Source organism: Gadus chalcogrammus, chromosome 23 (assembly GCF_026213295.1).
Source record: "Gadus chalcogrammus isolate NIFS_2021 chromosome 23, NIFS_Gcha_1.0, whole genome shotgun sequence".
Lineage (NCBI taxonomy): Eukaryota > Metazoa > Chordata > Actinopteri > Gadiformes > Gadidae > Gadus > Gadus chalcogrammus.
In genome coordinates this window covers 12,874,930-12,896,957 of record NC_079434.1, presented here as the reverse complement: position 1 = coordinate 12,896,957, position 22,028 = coordinate 12,874,930, and the positions used below count along the sequence as shown (strand labels likewise).

General features: G+C 43.8%; 2 protein-coding genes across 5 annotated transcripts; both read left to right on the top strand.

Moving 5' to 3' along the window:
• Window positions 1-399: 399 nt before the first annotated feature.
• Window positions 400-10,952, top strand: LOC130376963 (copine-3-like). 3 transcript variants are annotated; one of them, XM_056583891.1, is made up of 17 exons: window positions 400-509; window positions 782-925; window positions 1,387-1,566; window positions 4,340-4,414; window positions 4,519-4,590; window positions 4,737-4,817; window positions 5,212-5,301; window positions 6,287-6,385; window positions 6,500-6,586; window positions 6,691-6,750; window positions 6,883-7,016; window positions 7,246-7,300; window positions 7,403-7,454; window positions 7,541-7,674; window positions 8,465-8,701; window positions 8,928-9,041; window positions 9,800-9,890. In XM_056583891.1, the coding sequence occupies exons 2-16, from the start codon at window positions 791-793 to the stop codon at window positions 9,036-9,038; spliced, it is 1,602 nt and encodes a 533-aa protein (XP_056439866.1). In that variant the 5' UTR covers window positions 400-509; window positions 782-790; the 3' UTR covers window positions 9,039-9,041; window positions 9,800-9,890. The 3 variants fall into 3 exon arrangements, with proteins under 3 accessions (XP_056439866.1, XP_056439864.1, XP_056439865.1); XM_056583889.1 differs by lacking the exon at window positions 8,928-9,041 and having other exon boundaries at window positions 9,800-10,952; XM_056583890.1 differs by lacking the exons at window positions 400-509; window positions 8,928-9,041 and adding an exon at window positions 516-656 and having other exon boundaries at window positions 9,800-10,952.
• A 680-nt stretch (window positions 10,953-11,632) lies between these two features.
• On the top strand, window positions 11,633-21,932 carry LOC130377092 (leukocyte elastase inhibitor-like). Of its 2 annotated transcripts, none has more exons than XM_056584062.1 (9): window positions 11,633-11,793; window positions 14,715-14,896; window positions 17,148-17,288; window positions 17,692-17,809; window positions 18,288-18,430; window positions 19,341-19,418; window positions 19,942-20,031; window positions 20,280-20,460; window positions 20,841-21,932. In XM_056584062.1, exons 2-9 carry the CDS (start codon window positions 14,720-14,722, stop codon window positions 21,065-21,067), a joined length of 1,155 nt encoding a protein of 384 aa, XP_056440037.1. In that variant the 5' UTR covers window positions 11,633-11,793; window positions 14,715-14,719; the 3' UTR covers window positions 21,068-21,932. The 2 variants fall into 2 exon arrangements, with proteins under 2 accessions (XP_056440037.1, XP_056440038.1); XM_056584063.1 differs by having other exon boundaries at window positions 11,633-11,809.
• Window positions 21,933-22,028: the final 96 nt, after the last annotated feature.

Sequence of the window (22,028 nt, the reverse complement as noted above, 5' to 3'; positions counted from 1 at the left end):
AATAACATGTTTTACATTTATGTTTCATGTATACAATTCACACTCGATGGTCTTTGATTTTATATAAATATATAGAGCACTGTTGTTAGTACGTTTATGTCATTATTAATGCCATACCTCTTAATAATGTAGCTACTTTCAGTGCCTGCACAGCAGTGATTATTTTGAACTCTGTCGTTATAATTATAATTGTAACAAAATCTTTTGTCATTTATTTCGCCTATTTTATACATGAATGTTGCAAAAAGGAAGTCATAGGCCTACCAACAGCCTATCATGAAAGTAGTTATACTTTTATCCTGCTGATAGCTCTCCGGTGTCTACCACTAGCGCCACCGCGACGCGGTTCACAAACGAGCGCACCCAGAGTCAGGCAGACCATTTAATCGACGAGGTGGGCTGTGCAGGGCGGGGTTTTATTTCCGAACCACCCAACTACTTGTGTGGCAACATTGACAGCTATCGTCTTCTATTTCACTCGTCTATCTTACCCATTTGAACATTTGACGGTAGGTGGCAAGTTTGCTTATCACATTCAATATATCTGCAACGGGAATTAGACGGCTATTTTAAGCTAGCGAAAGTTTAGTAGACGTCGTAAATCTACGTAAAGTCTTGCTGCATTGAACATCTCGTCTGCTCCGTATTGACGTCAGGTAACTTTAATGTAGGCTGCGTGTACCTCACTTACACAAACGCACTGTAAGGAAACATCACTTTGCATTGACAGTGGTTGCCAGGGTTTTGACAGTGCCCCATTTCCCTCACTTGTGTGTTTCAGGCGTCAGTCATGGCTGCTACACAATGTGTCACGAAGGTGGAGCTAACTGTGACTTGTGATAATCTCCTGGATAAAGATATCGGCTCCAAGTCCGACCCTCTGTGTGTGCTGCTGATGAGCAGCAAGGAGGGCCATTGGTATGAGGTCAGTAGGAGGCTGAATGTGTTGGCTTGCCAGAGTCCACAGGGACAGGTCTGAAGTAAAGACCATTGAACCTGCAGTTCAGCATTGGACGACATTCAGTGCCAATACTTTTGAACAAAAGTGATGGATGCAGACAGTGCAAAAAGAATAATAATAATTAATGGACAGCTCAATCGTCATTTTAGACCTTTGACATACACTTATATGCACACGAGTGCTAGTATGCATACACCTTTATGATTTTGTACTGTACACCAAGGATAATTCAAGTTAACCTGAGAGGAAGTTTAATTTCCTAAACCTAGCCCTGCCTGGTCTGTGAAACATTTTACTATTTTACTATGTTTGGTTAATATGCTTCCATTATTGCCTCGTTTAAAAACGACATTTATTTTCCTTGTTTATATGTTGAAATGTACATTTCGCAAAGAACCACCGAAAAAACCCTAGTATTTTAACAGGTTGGTCGCACAGAGCAGGTCCAAAATTGCCTAAGCCCCAAGTTTGCCAAGAAATTTGTCGTGGACTACTACTTTGAGATCGTGCAGAAGCTGCAGTTTGGCATCTACGACATTGACAACAAAACGGTGGACCTGAGTGACGATGACTTCCTGGGACAGCTGGAGTGCACCATGGGCCAGGTGAGGCCTCTCTGTCACTCCGCTCCTTTTATTCACTTGTAGTGGAGTGTTACACAACACGTGTGTATCTACACTCAACACAAGCAGACACCATCACTGCTTTTGAAATCAGAGCCCACATGTAGCACCAAGGCCCCTGTTAGATTTTTTGTTGGGGTTTCTACAGTCCTGTGGGCCTCCCACACACATTCAGGCTCATGTCTGAGGGTGCGGGTGTGCTTCAGAGGAGTTGTATTAAAGTGTAATTCCGGCAAAAATTTAACCCAGGGCCTTTTCGGCAAGAAGACCAATAAAGTAAACCCTCCAGACACTTTTTTTCGGTGATAATTGAGAATAGAACTTGCCCACGAATGCCCGGAGCAATGTAACAGCCCAAATGGCTACCATGTTATTGGCTCGGGGCATTGTGTACTCTTCCAAATCAACATTTCTTAACCAGTAATATTAATCAAAACAGCACCAAACCTCTGCAGTAGTATGACTAGGGTCCCTACACATGAAACTAAGCAACAACAACTTCGTAAGAGTACCTGGAGTTTATTAAAAAATACTGTTTTTGCCTTAACGGTAGGTCCATCTTTCCAGGAGGTCCACACAAGTCGATTGCGGGCTACCGTAAATAATATAATAGAGGCGCCAAGTAAATTAATTTAACAATCGCCCCTCTTGATACTTGGCTGTTTTAAAGGGTAATTCCGGTGTAAAATGGATTTGGGATATGTTTTGTATAACGAGTTCAAACGTTCGTTTTGGAGCACAAAAAGCGCATATAGACGCTTTCTTCAGTTGGCTGTTTTTAGCCGATTCTATCAAAACGCTATAACCTTGGAACGATGGGGGCACTGGTTATGGTAAAAACTAAATCGCTATTTTAAACCACTTAGAAGGCTAAAAGTAGCCCAACACTTCTTTGATAGTCTAATAAGGGTCTTAACATATAAAACAAGTCATTGAGAACTTTGTAAGTGTACAGATTGTTTATTAAAAAGGACATTTTATACACACTACCATCAGTAGATCACCCGTCAACGCCATTTTGTTTTTAAGAATCGATAAGTAGATTGGCGAGCACAGAGTTTGCGTGTTGACGGATGTCACAATCTCTTCGTTCGTCAATCTACCTATCGGGCTACTTTTAGCCTTTTAAGTGGTTTAAAATAGCGATCTAAAGGAGAGCCCTTCTAACCAATCAGAAGCGAAAGGCGGTACTTGCCCCTACCATCCTACAACATTTTTATTTGTTACTGGTAAGGAACAGAAAAATATTGCTATATATTTAGCAATATTGGAGGATAAAGGTCCCATGGCATGGAAATTTCACTTTGAGGTTTTATAACCTTCATATGAGTTCCCCTAGCCTGACTATGGTCCCCCAGTAGCTAGAAATGGTTAACGAGCACTAGCTATCCTACTCTGCCTTTGAAAGAACAAAGCTCAGACCCGCCGATTGGGAATTTTTTCATGTATGTCATCATACAGGGACATGTTAACTCCCTTTTCTCTGCTTTGCCCAATGAGCTACGACCGTGCGAGCGCCACGTGTGTGTGTGTGTGTGTGTGTGTGTGTGTGTGTGTGTGTGTGTGTGTGTGTGTGTGTGTGTGTGTGTGTGTGTGTGTGTGTGTGTGTGTGTGTGTGTGTGTGTGTGTGTGTGTGTGTGTGTGAATACACACACTGTCACTCGTGTGGAGGCACACACAGCTTTTGGCCGTGATAATATGTATAAGATGATATAGATATCTATTATTTAGATATAGAGTTCCAGGACTGTAACGCAGGTGTTGAACACTTTTTTCTGCTGTTGGTGTTATGGCGCATAACACGTCGGGTCCTCTGACGTCTCTGGTATTTCCACAATGAGACTGTAGTGGGGGTTATCTCAGCCATGGTTGAGAAGGAATTGGGTGGAAAGGAACTTTGGCTTTGACTCCCTGAAGTACATGAACAACGACATGGAGGAGAAAGGGATTGTTGCCCGCGATTGTTTCCCGCTGGAGCCCCGCTGCCCGCTGCCGAGGCGGTGGTCCCTCGGCAGCGGGCAGCGAGGCTCCAGCGGTCAACAATCGCGGGAAACGATCCCTTTCTCCTCCATGTCGCATTTCAGTCTACTTCAGATTGATGTGGAAGTGGAAGAACCAGAGACGTTGGAGAACCCGACCCAGTCGTTTGAGATTCATAATATCGTCTGGAGGCACACACAGCTTTTGTCCGTGATAATATGTATAGTATGATATAGATATATATGTATAATATGAAATAATTTAGATATAGAGCTCCAGGACTCCCGCCGAAGCACCCGGAGTGTTCTAGAATATTTACAGAACACTGCCTGGCTGTGTGCGCCTCGCCATTGGGATACATCCACTGTAAACGGAGCACATGGTACCATGGTCGCAAGCTTCTCAGGGCCACACCCCCACTCTCCTTCTTGACCCGCCTCTCTCCTCCTCATTTGCACTAAAGCTACAGACACCGAAATGGCGCGTTTGGGGAAAGCTCAATGTGCGACTGGCTCGTAGTGGCTGTAATTCTGCCCTTTAAAAAAATTTGATTTGGAAGAGTTCACACTGCCCCTAGCCAATTACATGGTAGCCTTTTGGGCTGTTGCATTGCTCCGGGCATCAGTGGGCAAGCTCTATACTCGATTATCAACGAAAATAAGTGTCTGCAGGGCTTATTTATGGGTCTTCATGCCGAAAAAGACCCTGGGTTAAATTTTCACCGGAATTACACTTTAAGAGGCTGTAGAGTGACTGGCGTGCTCCTTTTGCCCAGGTGGTGTCCAGCAGAAAGTTAACTAGACCGCTCATCTTGAAGAACTCTACTCCAGCAGGGCGTGGCAGCATCACGGTAAGTGATGAATAAAGAAATGGAGAGAAAAGAGATGCAATGTCCTATCATCGCATCCATCCCTTGACCCATTGTTTCTTTGATCCTTCTGTGGCTCACCACAGATCATGGCTGAAGAAATAAATGACAACAGAGTGGCCAATTTTGAGGTGGAAGCAAGGAAACTGGATAACAAGGTGCAGACCATCGTAACTTTCTGGAAGTGACAGCAACTGCTACTTGTGCATTTTGAAATAGTACAAAACTGAAAAAATATGCAATTTCTACCAAGAGATTTCCAGTGTAATTTCAACTTCTTCTTTGTGTTTTTGTTTTTTTTTAGGATTTCTTTGGAAAGTCTGACCCTTACTTGGAGTTTTACAAGCAGACAGAAACTGGGTGGCAGCTAGCTCACAGGACAGAGGTATACAGATTCTGCTGTTGGCGTTAGTGTATTCTGCTGTTGTATTTTGACCGAACACATTTTTTGTGTAATAACAGAAGAATACATGATTTGTAATTTAAATACAAAAATAGAGTTGTGAGTCAAGCTTCACAAGTAGGCAATGTCATTCACTATTTGTTCTATTGTATCAATTCACTAGTTAAGGCCAAACCCTAGATCATGAACATCTAACAATTGGTAACGAAGCCGTCTCTGCCCCAGCTATGTTGATAATGAAGGGAAGAAATGTAATCTGGTGGTTCTCTTTGAAAGCAGTTAATAGTTCCTGGATTAGTCTTGTAATTGGATTGTATAAAGGAGAACCTCTCAGAGACTACAGCCAAGATGAATGCCAAGTTTTCAATGTTCCCAGGTGGTGAACAACAACCTGAATCCAACATGGAAGCCCTTCCGTATCCCGGTACAGTCGCTCTGTGGTGGAGACATGGAGAAACCCATAAAGGTACTGTGACCAGCCTCCCCCTCTCCCCCAACCCCCTCTCTCCCCCATCCTCCTGCCGCTTGAACAAACACAACAAGCACTCCTTCTGCTATTGCTGGATCATTAACACAGGGTTGCATTGTTTTCTTTGCTAATTATTTATCATGATCAGACTTGAAATGCATAATCTGGTTTAGGGTGGCTGATTATTTGCTAGAAATTACCTATTGCCTTGCTTGCGCACGTACATACACAAATACACACACAGGAACAGTAATACACACACAGGCATTAACACATATAGGAATGTGTTGAGTTGTTATGAGCCCCAAGGCCTCTGGGAAACTTAACTGATATTGGCCTGTTAATGAGCTCCCTTTTCTGTGGATTTTCAACCTTCGAAGTGAGCCAATGTGTCTACCAGCGGTGTTGAACATGTAAGTTTGGCATCGAGGCCTTTTGTGTCTTCAATGGACTATTTTCCATGAGTTCACGGGTGAGGTGTGTGCATGGGCATGTGTGTGCACATGTGATAGAGGGGAGATGAGCAATGGGTTACGACTCAGTGGGTGGATATCACCATATGCCCATTATTTGACGCGGTCCTTTGGTCTTTCTTCTGAGTAGGGCCGGGCTGCCTCCACCTTACCAAGCCTATCAGGGGTTTAGTTCTTTATTTCATCACGGACATTGCATGCTTCTTTGTTAATACTTCTGCTAACTGGAGCACTTCAACCTACACTATCTTCTTTTTCACGACAGACATCAATTTTTTCAAAAACTGTTAAGAAATAATGTTAAATTGTTATCACCTAGATTTTTTTCCAGAGATGAAAAAAGAGAGAAAAAAGGAAAAGACATCATTCAAAGTGATGGCTGCCGTGAAAAGTGACACTGGCTTTTAAATCTGGGAAATGGCATGTTGTTGGCATGTGCTGCACGTCCGCTACTTGCGCAAAAGTTTCAATGCGCGTTGAATTGTTTTGCTTCTGCCCTCTTCCCGCAGGTGGAATGTTACGACTACGACAACGACGGATCACATGACCTCATTGGATCCTGCGAGACCACGTTGAAACGCTTCCAGGAGGCGACTCGATCCTCTCCGGTCTGTTTGTGTTTGTGTTTGTGTGCGTGTGTGTGACATAGATGAGGGTATTGGTTCCTCTCTGTCCTTTCCAAACGGATACTGACGCCAGTATTGTCGCTCGCCCTTCCTCAGGCGGAGTTCGACTGCGTCAACAGCAAAAAGAAACAGAAGAAGAAGGGCTACAAAAACTCTGGCGTCATCAGCGTGAAGCTTTGTGAGGCCAGTTGCCCTCGCCTTGAACCCATTTCTTTGAGTTTGTTTGATTTTACATTGCACCCATCTCTCACTACCATCCTCAATCATTTGCTATTAAAATTCTTTAGGTGAAGAAGGAGTACACCTTCTTGGATTACATCATGGGAGGTTGTCAGCTCAACTTTACTGTAAGTTGTGTGTCGTCCCAGTCCTCTTAAATCGTAAGAAGCTTTTTTCCTTTTTGTGCAGCAATCAGTGTCATCTAAATGTGTCTCACGATCCATCCCTTTACTCTTCACTCATTGGCCCCTTGTCTTCAGGTCGCCATCGACTTCACGGCGTCCAACGGTGACCCCCGATCTCCGGAGTCACTCCACTACATTAGCCCACAGGGGGTCAACCAGTACCTCACGGCCACATGGTCCGTGGGCAACGTCATCCAGGACTACGACAGGTAATACAAACCCACTCTGCACTCCGACCCATGAGCAAAAGTTTGTGTGCTTTCACAGAAACCACTACACAGCAAAAACGTAGTATGAGGTTATGGTAGATGATTGATAACAATAAAAGTATGAAATGGCTCAAATATAAACTGATCAAAACAAAAGTAATTTTTGCATTCAAACAATGCTGTTTTAACTTGACATTTCACCTTGTGTTTTGTAATGTTTCCTGCTCAGTGACAAGATGTTCCCTGCCTTTGGATTTGGAGCTCAGGTTCCTCCCCAATGGCAGGTCAGTACTTGCATCACATTGGGGTTGCTACAGGACAGTTAATTCAGTTGTTATTGACGCATGGTTCTTCTTTTCAACCGATTTCCTGTTTCTTCTTTCCAGGTTTCTCACCAGTTCCCTCTGAACTTCAACCCGTCTAACCCTTTCTGCTCCGGTAGGTTTCCACATACAAGCTAGGGCAGGTTTTTCCATGTGTTCTCCCTAACCAAGAGGTGATATCCCTGAACCGTATCTGTGTAGGGGTGGCCGGGGTGGTGGAGGCCTACCGTGTGTGTCTGCCCCAGGTGAAGCTCTATGGCCCCACCAACTTCTCCCCCGTCATCAACCACGTGGCCTGCTTCGCCAAACAGGCCATCCAGCAGACCACCGCATCGGTGAGCACGTTGCCGTAGACCGCAAAGGTCTAACTGTCTTTGGGTTATTTTGGTTAGGCTTGTGTCTGAAACCCACTTGAGTTTTTCTATCACTGTAGTTTATATTACAGGGCTACGTTTCCTTCCTCCGCAATGTGTGAGTTAGAGCCACAAGCTGGTTAGTAGGCAAGAGACCTTTAGAATTCAAGAAACAAAATCAGGATTCTGTCCACTAACTGGCTGTGCAACTGTCGATGGTACGATTATTGTGTACAAAGGGGGGTATGGGCTGGGCCGCATTTTTATTTATTTTTTATATCTATAATAGCAGGGCTGTCGCACCAGTTACTCATGTGCGCATGTGCCAAGCAGTCAGCAGCTCACACACACACACACACACACACACACACACACACACACACACACACACACACACACACACACACACACACACACACACACACACACACACACACACACACACACACACACACACACACACACACACACACACACACACACACACACACACACACACACACACACACACACACACACACAGCACGCGCAAACGCATAGCTACACCGCAAGCGCGCATATACACACCGCATGCACACACGCGTGCGTGCATGCGCACGAACATACTTGGAAACACAGGTACGCATCTTTTGTTTGTATAATATATATGCGTTATAGGAAGTGATTTTATTGAGAACATTACTACTAGACTACAGGTATGTTCCGGTTATTTTAAACTACCAGCCAGTTGGAATGTTACACAATGCAACTTTAACAATCCAACTCTTTGCAGCAATACTTTGTGCTGCTCATCCTCACCGACGGCGTGATCACGGACATGGACCAGACGCGTAACGCCATCGTCAACGCCTCCCGCCTCCCCATGTCCATCATCATCATCGGCGTGGGCGGAGCCGACTTCAGCGCCATGGAGTTCCTGGACGGGGACGACGGGCGGCTGCGCTCTCAGACCGGCGAGTCGGCCATGCGGGACATCGTCCAGTTTGTCCCCTTCAGGGACTTCCAGAATGTAAGTAGGCGAGACGATAGCTCTGAGGTTTGTCACCGCATGGATCGTGCTTTGCTCGTAACCACCGGCCGATTAATAGTTGAATTAAGCCTAAAAAAAAAACATGGTGCTAAACGGCCTGACACTGTCCTGTCGCTTCTGGTCTCTGGTTCTGAATTCCGACCGACCCGTGGGCCCGGTGCACGCCCAGCTCACCTGTGTGCCCTGTGTATCCGTGTCTTTACAGGCCCCAAGCCAGGCTCTTGCCCAGAGCGTACTGGCCGAGCTCCCGCAGCAAGTGGCCACCTTCTTCGGCCTATTTGGGCTGAAGCCTCCCAAGGAGGCCAGTGCATCCTAGGGGGTACCTCGGTTCTTTAGAATTGTTTATAACAGCAACAAGAAACAAACCCTTAACCCGCTGCCTTGGCCGCTTGTCCTTAACCTTCGTGCATGAACCCTTTCTCCCTCCGCCCCTGCATGACTTTCTGTCCTCAAGCTCAGCAGCGTTTTTTGTACGTCTCCATGTGGATGCCACCCCCTTTCCCATTCACATTTCTTTCATTGTTTAGAAGAGTGACCCTTGCCCTTGCCATTGCCCTGGTTATCTTTTCTCTTTTGTATTTGTTCGAGGCCTTGTAAGATTTCATTCAAATATCAGTGACACTGTGACATACTGGCTTGGCTACCAACGTTTTTAAACATTCGTTAGGCTGCCTTTATAATCTGCATTATTAATGCAAGCATATATTAACCAGCAAAGTAAACGTTTTTATAATACATTGTTATTTGGCGCCGCCAGTGATGTTGAAAAAATGGTCTAATTCAAAATCAAAGGCAAGTGTCTAATTTATCTATTGTCTTTAGATGTTTCATGTTTAGAGGTCATCTGCAACACGCCTACATGTATTGACTTACACAGGTACTTGGGGAGAGCCAGAGAGTGACAGCTGTAACTGGAGTGCGGTTTGACTACAGCATTCATTCATTCACTGCATGTAGACCGCCCACCCCTTCCTCAAGTTCATTAATTGACTCTGTAGCTGTTAAGTGCTTTTGCACTTCTGGTCCTCGTGTACGATATCAAACCCCCCGATGTGTCATGTCTCCTCCCTGATCCAGGCCCCGCCAGAGGCCCTGGCCCGGAGCGTGTTGGCTGAAGTCCCCGCGCAGGTGGTGGGCTTTTTCACCTCCACGGGCCTGAACCCACCCGCCGACAACAACAGGAGCACCAACCCCACGCCGGCTCCCGTGGGGACGGTCTAACTGTGCATGATGAGGGAGGGTTACAGGGGGAACTCGCCACTAGTCACCGTCCAGCACCTAAAGAAGTACCGTACGGACCGCAAGGTCCCTGAGTCAAACCTTCCCCTGACCCCACGAGCGTGGCTCTAGAAGGGTATCTGTACACGCATAATGTAGCTCGTTCTGCAAGCCTTCTGTGCCAAATATCGCCTGCCTGGCTCCCCTCTTGCCTGTGCACCAGCGAAAGTGACCAAGCACACTCTTACACTCTGCACTGATGGATATGTTTGCTTTAGCCAATCGGCAAAGGGACTTTGCTCGCATGCATGTTTTATCCAATGTTATCCCCTGTGTATATATAGCATTATGTATTCAACATTTATCTTTATCACACAGCACAATTTTCTATTTTTTTAATTATTTAGTTTTTAAGATTTTCTGTGTTCTGTGTCACAACTGTGCATTTATTAAACACCTGTAGGTCCATATATTGTCTTATAGTATATACATGTGTAAGATTGGTCCATAGCCTATGGGGAGTTTTGCCCAAAACATCTAATTTTATTATTACCAAAGTATTGTTTAGTGTGTTTTTTTTTACGTTATTGGCCAATTCTTTAACATGTTTTGTAATATTCTGAGGCTTTTATTGTTGCATTGCCATTTCTTTGCGTTCTTTGACATGACTTGGATCTCAGGAATGTTTAAATAATCGCAATCCAGGAGACTCATGACATGTATAATTTCCAAAGAAGGGAGTATAATTTCGAAAAAAGGGAGTATCATTTCATTTCCAGAGAAGAGTAGCCTCAAAGCATCGTCAAATCCATTGTTGTCTAAAATTCACTATCCTATATTATACAAATATGCATACACAACTATATTGTTGTTCATGCGTTTACAATTTTAACTAATGTGTAGCTCATGCATTATCTTTCATCATTGACTGGATTATCATGTTAGGAAATGACCCACCAGTTTATATTTACATTGTAATCATTAATGTTGAAATAAATGTAAGTATCACACCAGCACTGCTTTTTTTTTTTTCTGTTCAAGTTTAACTAAACTGTGTGTTGAGCAGAAACTGTGGCAGAAAGGTGGTGGGCGCCCTCTGCTGCATCTGTGCCAGTGCTGGAAGAGCCTGCTGCTGGGGTCCCTCTGCCTCAGAGAAGCAGAGCACCTGGGGGGGTTCGGCAGGGACTTTGTGTGTGTGTGTGTGTGTGTGTGTGTGTGTGTGTGTGTGTGTGTGTGTGTGTGTGTGTGTGTGTGTGTGTGTGTGTGTGTGTGTGTGTGTGTGTGTGTGTGTGTGTGTGTGTGTGTGTGTGTGTGTGTGTGATGACAGTATTTGTTCCTCTCTCCTTTCCAAACGGATGCTGACGCCTGTGCTGTCGCTCTCTCTCCTCAGGCGGAGTTCGATGATCTATGTTTTATAAATAAAGGTCTACTCAGAAACTAAACTTCTAGTTGTATTAGTGGTTTTCTGAGTTTTGAACTCTGGTTATTTGCTGCTCCCTTCATGATTAGCTGCAAATCACTCACTACATGGTAAAAGGTAAAACGATGCACAGCTGCCTATCGTATTTGGATAGACAGTTGGCACACATAGAAAATCTTAGTATAAAGCATTGTGTAGTATCCTTTCAAACAATAAACCGTTACCTGCGTAAGGTATTTTCCCCAATCAGCTTGCCGTAGAACTCGAAACCCAAAGACAATTCAGGAAGTAGGCCTACTCTTTGGCGTTGGCCAAAGATTGCTTAGGCTTGAGCAAAAGTTTGTGGGCGTTTCCGAATACCATCGACATTATCTATAAAGACTCTTCTCTTACCTATACTGGTCGCTTGTCAAGGACAGGAACACACTGATTGGTATGCCGTTGAAAGAGTAATCCATGGCTTTAAATCTTTTTAAGTGGTTTATTTATTATGTTTTTTTGGATTGTTTAAAGTTAGTGTGTAAGTGTGTCGCAGTTTGAATACATGACAAATAACAACGTTAGATCAGAATAGGTAACACTTCCTGACATGTGAAATGCTGAAGTAATATAGCCTATTCAAAACAATTACTGAGGCTTGCCACGTACTTTCGCTGGAGTGAGACTGCAAAATATCAGTGGACGCGCGCGGCGAACATTTTTGACAACCGTTAACCATATTTTACTCCTTTATCCAAGTTTATTTTAATGTGCAAAGTGACAATGAATTCCTCAATAAAATTTGCAAAAGTTATAACAATAAAAATAGAATAACCTTTTGTCAAGGTGCGCGGTCGGTCCGAATAGATATATAGAGAGATCTACCGAGGATGTTTCCTATATATTCTGTGGTCTAGTGAGTGATCAACGAACGGAAAAAGGTTTTGTTTTTTTTTGGGCTATTTTGCTATGGGCTATTTTGCATGACTTACGTGAGCATGAGATTGATGCTGAAATGTCTCACGCAGGATGCGTTTGCAAGCTTGTTCACTTTGCAATGTTGCAAATTGAAATGTCAGCTGTACGCAGGGTCGGACTGGGAACGATTTTCGGCCCTGGCATTTTTCCATCTACACCGGCCCCTTATGGACCGACCGACCCCCCCCCCCCCCCCCCCCCCTTTAGCGCAAATGAGCCGAACCAACTTCAGCGAACCTACTTAAAGGGGTAGTTCGGAATTTTGGACATAGGGCCTGATTCCGAAGTGAGCATTGGTATTCTATATCACTGGAGACAGTTTTCAACACATTTCATTCAGTCCTTCTAGTTGCAGAGTTCGCTCGTGCTAGGCTAGCGCACGTCAACGGGCAATGCTAGCCTGCTATTAAAAACAGTCTTACCCACTCCACAGTACACCCGAGGTAAATCAATTATAACGACAGACTATAAATCTAAATGTCTGTTTATAGAATAATGTTAGAAATAAAACCAACCTTGCATTGCATTGCATTTTGAGGGAATTGCGGGGTCTCAGCAGCAGTGTTTATATTCCTGTACGTAGGCTACGGCAGTGGCGGACTGATACCTAGGTTACCTGCCGCTGTCATTGCTACAAACGCAGAGTACAGTGAACGAAGGAATTCTACAAGCGTATTAAATTAACAAGATATGGCCACGTTTGGAGGAGTTAGCGATGCATCTGCTTTTGAAGACGATTATAAGGAATTTGTTGTCCAACGAACCGTACATGTACGAGCCGGTGTTTCGATGTCAAAGCCAGCAGCAACAAGCCACAGTTGAGTCCTTTCTGGATCTCGCACTGGAAATTGGTGGAAACTTTGTGGTGCCCATCTGTACCGTTTATTTCTACAATTTCTAAAAGCACACTGAAACATCATGTTGCCTAGTCGTTCAATTGCGCTTCTGTCCCACGCTTCTCTGTTTACGTTCTTCTGTCGTGATTCGGTTACAAACCTAACCAGCGCATAGTAGAATTCCACTTCTGCTGAGAAAGTAGTCCCTCGATGATTCATGCGATGCAAGGTTAGTTTTATTTCTTACATTATTCTATCAACACAGACATTTCAATCTATAGTCTGGCGTTATAATTGATTTACCTCGGGTGTACTGTGGAGTGGGTAAGACTGTTTTTAATAGCAGGCTAGCATTGCCCGTTGACGTGCGCTAGCCTAGCACGAGCGAACTCTGCAACTAGAAGGACTGAATGAAATGTGTTAAACTGTCTCCAGTGATATAGAATACCAATGCTCACTTCGGAATCAGGCCCTATGTCCAAAATTCTGAACTACCCCTTTAAGAAAGACCTGTGAGCCGAATTCAACATGTCGCGGTGGGCACAATTAAAAACCAAACGGCCTACCTTGACGCTGTCTTGATCGCGGGGCTTCTTGCAAGTTGCAATTATTCCACATTAATCCTCACGGTTTAACATACCCGGACAGTCCTGCTAGCAAGCAATGGATTATGTCAGGTTGTAGCAGCAGGGACGTCGGGGGCACTAGCAGCAACGGTTGAAGCACTGGCCACAGCAAACAAGCGATCTATTTTAAGATCCAGACGCCTCAGCTTGTAGAGATTTCGGCCTTTTGTCCCGAATCTTCTCTGCTCCCCCTTTCTCCTTTTGCCAACTCTTTCCATGATTTTTAGCCCATCCACTGAAATTAAAATATAAGCGAAGCAACATCCGCAGCATCCATGGACCGTTAACGTTCGCTGTTAGATGTATAATCCCATCGTGCACCGCAACATATTTTTGCAAAATATTCGAACATAAATTCGCCAAATATAAGAAGAAAATCGTAGTTTAGTTTAAAGAAAGCATTTTAGTTTTATTTTAATTTAGTTTGTTGCAATGATTGTACAGTTTGAAGAAACAGGATTTTACAGTTTGAAGAAATAGAAAATTATACCATATACCAACCGTCACATAGATGTGCATGACAAGGAAGCGCTATATATACTGGATGCACCATTGCAACAATTTGACGTTAGGTTCTTTCTTGGGCTCTTTGAGTTATCCGTATTGTCAGGTAAGTAAGGCGGTCGTATAATCAGTATTGGGGCCGGTATGATTGAAGGAGGGCCGGCCCTCGCACGCCGAAATGTGGACCGGCCCTTCTGGCAAATGCCCGGTATCACAGATTACCAGTCCGAGCCTGGCTGTACGTTTGTAACAAGGGCTATTCAAATGATGGTATCAAGGAAAACTTCGCACTGTTGACTTGTATGCGTTTTTTCTTGTGTTCCTCTTCCTCTTTCATGTTTGACCGACGGGGCATTTTGTGAATTCCGGACATAATGGATACAACACAGTTAATGTTTCATTATTCTCTGACGTTTCTTTCTTTGTATCAGACCCAATGGCATCCTCAACCCCTTTGACCGAGGCCAACACCACCTTTACCCTGGCCTTGTTCAAAAAGATCACGGAGGAAAACAAGACTGGCAATGTCTTCTACTCTCCTCTCAGCATCTCTTCGGCCCTGGCCATGGTGCTGCTGGGTGCACGGGGGAACACCTCCACACAGATGTCAGAGGTATACACGCACGCACGCACACGCGCGCATACGCATAATGTGAAAGTATGTATTATAATTATTATGTATACACCATTCGAAGTGTGTGTATTCTGAAAATTATGTTGAGTTCGCATCTAACCAATTACACAGTAAATGTATGGGTTTATTCCATAGGTTAAGCGTAATTAAGTTGGTAAAGGCATATCGCAACATTCTTGTTGAGTACGGTATAATAGCGTTAATGAAACAAGCGAAATAAAACATATTTTTTAAACATGTTCCCAAATGGAAGGGACAATGGGGGTAACGGGGGATTAACTGTTAGTGCGGATGACGATTTCCCGTATCATTTACGTTTTAACAGTCGATGCAAGCTCTTAAACATCAAGGATGCTTAACAGTATGTTAAAGTAGATAAAGTAGAGTATTAATGCAGTACCATTCTTGAAGCCAACAAATGCCCTTAAATTCTGTGGCTAGTGTGCATATAAATTGTTTGTATGGATCTTGTATTTTCTCTTACCTTGGATTGTGCTAAATTCAGGTGTCTTGTACAATCGTGGGCTTAGACCTTGGTGTATGGACGTGTTCTCTTTCTAGTTGGCTTTCAGAGCTTCCCTCTCCTTATCTGACGGTTGTAAAAGAAGCCATGTGTGCCTTAGTGTAAATGTATAAAAAGAAAGACTGACAGAGAAACGTATGTGATGATGAATGCAAGGAGGGGCTTTGAGTCACCGGAATCCTCCCGAGGAGTTGAATGGAGTAAAACACAGTGACCGACATTGGTCCTTAACAGGGCCGTCGCACCAAATTCTGGGACGAGCGCAGTGTGCTGCTCCTAGCCACTAGGGGGAGGTAGAAAAGTCTAAAGATGATTATTTATTTTTTTATTCCCATGGGCCCCCCTCTGCCTTGGACCCCCCCCCCCCACAGCTGTCCCCTTACACCCGCAGTACGACGGCCCTGGTCCTTAACCTGTCCACCAACATTGAGGGTTGAACACACCTCAGCCTATTGACAGGGTATTTTCTTTTTTTTTCACATGCATGTGTGCTTGCAAATACTCATGAGCACACACACACACACACACACACACACACACACACACACACACACACACACACACACACACACACACACACACACACACACACACACACACACACACACACACACACACACACACACACACACACACACACACACACACACACACACACACACAAAAGCTGGCACACTGTTGAACTGCACAGCCATCCTCTTGACCTTAACAATTTTTTTTTGCATGTTAATGCATGCTTATGAATAAACACAGACACACCACACACAGTGTGCACACAGCTGCCCTCCCCAGCTGTCCTCGTGACCACAAGTCCCTGCCGAACCCCCCCTGGTGCTCTGCTTCTCCGAGGCAGAGGGACCCCAGCAGCAGGCTCTTCCAGCACTGGCACAGATGCAGATGCAGCAGAGGGCGCCCACCACCTTTCTGCCACCGTTTCTGCTCAAGAGGATGGTACCAGGAGCCAAAGCCTCAAACGGGGCCATTACGGATGTTGCCCCTAGCTTAATTAAGTTAAACTAACAGGTGGCTTGTCAGGGTCTTTTGGAGTCAACCAAAGCGTTATTATCCCCAGGGAAATAACACGGCTCCTTCTTCTCTTCCGTTGCACTGCTATGACGTTGTGCGCATGTCTTTTGAACGGGCTGCAGGTCAAGAGGCCAGAGAGCCATTGGAGAAGTTCTGGGATGTTATATGATGCGATGGGATGCTGTGTAACAAGGCTGCTTCTTTACTAATGGGATGCCTTCATTCCCAATGCGGGACTTGTTGAGTGTGTATGCTGTGTTTGACTGTTGTTTAATTTCTTTCTTGCTGTTTCTGTAAGAAAAATACTGGAAGCGCTAATCGTTGTTATTGCTAGACCGATTGAGCTGGTGAAGACTTCAGTCTCACCTTAGTTACTGCCTTAGAAGTGTACAAAGCAAGATGTGTATTATGCCATACCTCTTCTAAAAAAAAAAGTTTGACTCTGCCTGTGGGTTCTTTCAAAGTCAATGGCAGTAGCATTACATTTCTTGCTGCTACTTACTACGTTCTAATCTGTTTTCTGTGAGCATTCGGGTGGTGGAACGCGGCTGTGCATCATCTCGCTTGTGGACAGGGGATGCGGCAATATCTCACGCATCCTCTCCTCTCTCAGACAGTGGTCTTACGATGTGTTTCTCCCCCTCCCCTCCCCTCCCCACACACATACTCTGTACGATGTAGGCGCTGCAACATCAGAAGGGCGAAGAGGATATCAACGCCAGCTTCTCCAAACTGCTGAGCGAGCTGAACAAGCCAGACGCGCTGTACTCCCTCAGTCTGGCCAACAGGCTGTATGGAGAGAAGACTTACCAGTTTGTTCAGGTGAGGATTAAATATCAGGAATGCAGTTCTATTCTTCTTTTCTGTACAGTAATTTAAGGTATGGTAGGTATTTTGTCTTTATTTTTACTTCTCATTTCTACTCGTAATTAGTTAACACTCAAAAAAACTGTTCAGTCCGGTTTTACGTCTGCATATTCATGCCTATATGGAATCAGAACACATCTCAGAGACGATAAATGATCATATTTAATTGTTGCCCAGCACTAATGGCATCATTGATGAATGATGGCATGAATACGTCAATAAAAAGAAAAAGTGAGAGGCCCATCATCTCATCATGTGACTTTCCATACATGACCTGGACCTATTTATCCTCCATTTATAGGTATTATGCAATTGATTGTGTTATGCTACATGTGCGGGGTTGGTTGAATGTTTCCAGGAGTTCCTGGATGAAACCAGGAAGTACTACCAGGCAGACCTCCAATCTGTGGACTTCCAAGCCAAGGCAGAGGAGGCCAGGGTGGAGATAAACACCTGGGTGGAGAAACAGACACAAGGTGGGACACAAACACACATATGCAAACAAACACACATACAGTGTGTATGTGTGCGAGTAGTACGTGTGTCTCTTATTGTGTTATCTTGAAGTCGCAATGTGTTACATTTCAACTAGTTTGCAGTTTATAGCAACCCTGACAATGTTATCAATAGTGGTTTCAATAATCTTATTATGTTATACCTGATATAAAATAAATTATTTAAATTCTAGCCGGCCTATACCTCTCTTGACACTCAAAAAATCCCTCCTACTCACACCACCCAGCCAGCTGAGCTATGCTAGTTTGCATCCCTCATTTTCCCATCCAGTGAGTGGACAGGACCCTGTCATTTAGTTTTGGAATTCTGAACGTCCCCGTATACTCACTGGGAGGGGTTCATTCTTACACATTGCGACCTTACACATTAAATTGGAAGTTTCCACCAAAATGCTAAATTTTCTTTCCTTCTTTTGATTCTTTGTCTTTGTTCACCTAGATAAAATCAAGGACCTGTTGGTACCTGGTGTGATTGACTCGCTGACCAGGTTGGTGCTGGTCAACGCCATCTACTTCAAGGGAAAGTGGGACGAGCAGTTTAAGGAGGAAGCCACCAAGGATACTGCCTTCAAACTGAACAAGGTAGCGCTGCAAGACCGGAGCCAAGGGTGGGCCAGTTCACCACTGCCATCTTGGCACTGACACCCACCACAACTCAACCTAATGGTTGCAGATTGCAGGCTATGACTTGCAACAGCCAGCCCTCCATGCCTGGGAAACGTTATAGTGTCCGGTTGGGATTTGAGTCAGAGATGTGGAACATTTGTGAGAAGTTTATATTTCATAACAAGCTTCAGGTGTCTGCGAAAAGGGGGATAAATATGTTAGGTGAACCGAGAATTGATCTCCATACATCTACTAAGAAACATAATTTCTGTTTTGTCTAAGCGTTCATCATGCTTGTGATTAGAAAGAGACATATGGCAAGCCACACCTTGAGTCAAATAGGTTTGACCAGTGTTTAGTTACAGTTACAGTCCCAAAGGCCTTCGCAGGCCATACAGTTATGAAACCCTCTAACCTTAGCAATCAAAAGAGGAGCAGAAACTCCCTTAAATGGCAATGCAGGATGCAGGCTACCTTGATCTCATACTATGGATCAAATTAGCAGAGGACAGTGCACACATATTGCTTCTGTACAGTTTTTCTTTGGACCAACAACCCGACCATTTGTAATCTCTACAAAACCAACATTTCCATTTGTTTTCACTTGTTGTAGTTCATTCTAATTTCGGGGGATTCAAGGCTTTTAAAATAGCAGCTAGAATCCCTTGAGGAAAAATCCATGAGCATGGCAATATGTGTTTTCTGTTAATAGATATGCATATATGCATTAATATACAGACATTTCTTTTAATACATATGCTGAATGCACATAATAAAAATGCATGCACAAGCCACCTCCCAATTACCTAATAATATTATTAATATTATAAATAAGAAATATATATTATGAATGCATAACCCTGCTCGTCTTTTGTTTTACCCTCAGAATGACACTAAGAAAGTGAAGATGATGTACCACAAAGCAAGGTTCCCATTTGCCCTCATTCGTGAGGCGAATTGCCAGGTGACCCCGTTGTACTATTTAAACTATCAGTGGTTATCAGCCGAATATTCAGTGTTAATTGTTCAGCTAGGTTTGTGGTACACCAAGCTCATTCTTTATTTTCTGTAACTTCTGCAATCCTCTTTATTTCAGAATAATTACAATGTCATACTGGGCACTGATTCCATACATTTTATTTAAATAAAAAAATAAATATGTTAATGTATGATATCCATTTGTTGAGAAATCCAACGCACACCAATTCTTAATAGCTTTTTCGAGGTGCTGGTGACAGTATCGTGTACGTGATAACGACAGGTTAAGAGAAACCGCACACTCTTTTTCAGATGCCGAATAATATTGTAATGAACAACGTTTCGGCCTGGGGCCTTTTTCAAGTTTCATTTGATAGAAAAATCAAGAAGATAGAAGATAGAAAAATGATATCCAATCATTTTTCTATCTTACTATTTTTCTATCTTGAGAAATTGCTACAAACAGTTTCCTTTGGGATTAATACAATTCTCTGAATATGTTGGTAAAGATCCTGGAGCTGCCCTATGAAGGCAAAGAACTCAGCATGCTGATCTGCCTGCCTATGGAAATTGAGGACGGCACCACCGGCCTGGAGAAGGTAGGAACAGTGCAGAGAGGTACACGCAGTAAAAAGAACGACCAGGGTTAAAGTGGCAGTGAACTGTAATGTCATCGTTACCCAGAGAAAAACATCTCACTCCCCCTTCCCCTTCCCCCTCGAACTGAGAGCCAATCATCTTTTTTTATGTCATAGTGAATTCGAGCTAAAGCAGGTGGCTCACTTGCAATGGAATCAGACCCCACACGCTAACAGTCAAATCAACCACCACCCCCAATTGTGTTCAGCTGGAAGCGATGCTGACCTACGAGACCTTCATGGAATGGACCCAGCCAGACAGGATGCGCCGGAGGGAAGTCAATGTGGGCCTGCCGCGATTCAAGATGACCCAGACCTACGACATGAAAGACCTGCTGGTCAGCATGGGCATGGTGGACGCCTTCGACCAGGGCCTCAGTGACTTCTCTGGTAGGGACCACACAGCCGGATCGCGTGATCCAATTGTATTATATATCTTAAAAATACGCTATTGGAAGGGACCATATTACGTTCTTTAAAAAAAGGTGAATTGCCAATTTGCTTGATACTATAAGCACAGTATATATATATGTAAATAACGTATAAGTTAACTTAACAATAAACACGGCAATAGACACATTTAGCTACATTAGAGATTTTTAAAAAAAAAACTAAATATTCAATAAACGGCTGCCACAGCCCGGGCTGCTGAACACAGTCGTGAATGATAAACTCGTTCAGCGCCAGCGGTAGTGAAACACTCCCACAGCCCTCGTATCAAGTGTGCTAGAGAGCTCCACACCCCCTCAACACCTCCTCCTCTCCGATAGGCATGTCCTCGGCCAACGACCTGGTGCTGTCCAAGGTGGTCCACAAGGCCTTCGTGGAGGTCAACGAGGAGGGCACCGAGGCCGCCGCCGCCACCGCTGGTGGCGATATGATGTTATGCCTCATAATACCCCCCCGATTCGTCGCCGACCACCCCTTCCTCTTCTTCATCCGCCACAACCCCAGCAAGAGCATCCTGTTCGCTGGCCGCTACAGCTCACCTGAGTGATGGCTGAGGGTGGGGGGCGGACGGGGCGGGGGGGTGGACACGTGTCTGTGAGAGCCTCCAATGTGAAGTGCACAGCGCTTGCCTACATTCATTAAGTGTTCACTTGTCTTTTAAACTGGAGGAGACCTGCCTTGATCAGACCGGGTTGTTGCTGCAAAGCTTTGAAATGTACTTGTTTTTAGTATTGAGGTAACTCATGTTGGTGGTATGCATTCACATCCAGTTAATTGTTGTGTTAACACTGAGTGGAACCATGGATTTACTAGCCTTACACACTAGCCTTGCGCTGTATACCCCCGGTTTGTCACTCTCCAGCCTTAGGTCCCCCATATGTAGGCCCATTCTAAGCTGCTTTAAGTCCTCCACATAATAATAAATAATAATAATACATTTAATTTAGAGGCGCCTTTCAAAACACCCAAGGTCACCTTACAGAGCATATAGTCATCATAAATTTTTTAAAAAACAAGACATTGTGGAAAAAAATAAAAAAATAAAAAAATAAAAAAATACCTAATACCTAAATAAATAAATACCTAAATAATACCTAATAAATACCTAAATACATAAACTCCTTTAATGCAGTAGTTCAGTCAGTAATGCAGTTTACTTTTCTCTCACATGCTAGGTGATGTTATGTTGATGTGATGTGATGTTAAGTGTGTGAAGTTGTGTTTGGCTTACAAAGACAAAGACTAAACAAACGTACCAAAAAATTATGAAATACATTTTTGGTGGTTAGTTTCTTTGACATTATTCCCCATAATAAATTGCTTTTTTTTTTATGCACGTGAATATGTATCTTTTTAATAACTAATAAGAAAAACATGCTGCAACATTTTGATTTTTGTATTGACTAGGAAATAAGTAATAATAATCATATATGATCAAGCTACGAAAAACAAATCAATATTCAGACCAAGGCTGACTAATAATTACAAATCCCTTAGTTGGAGCGAGC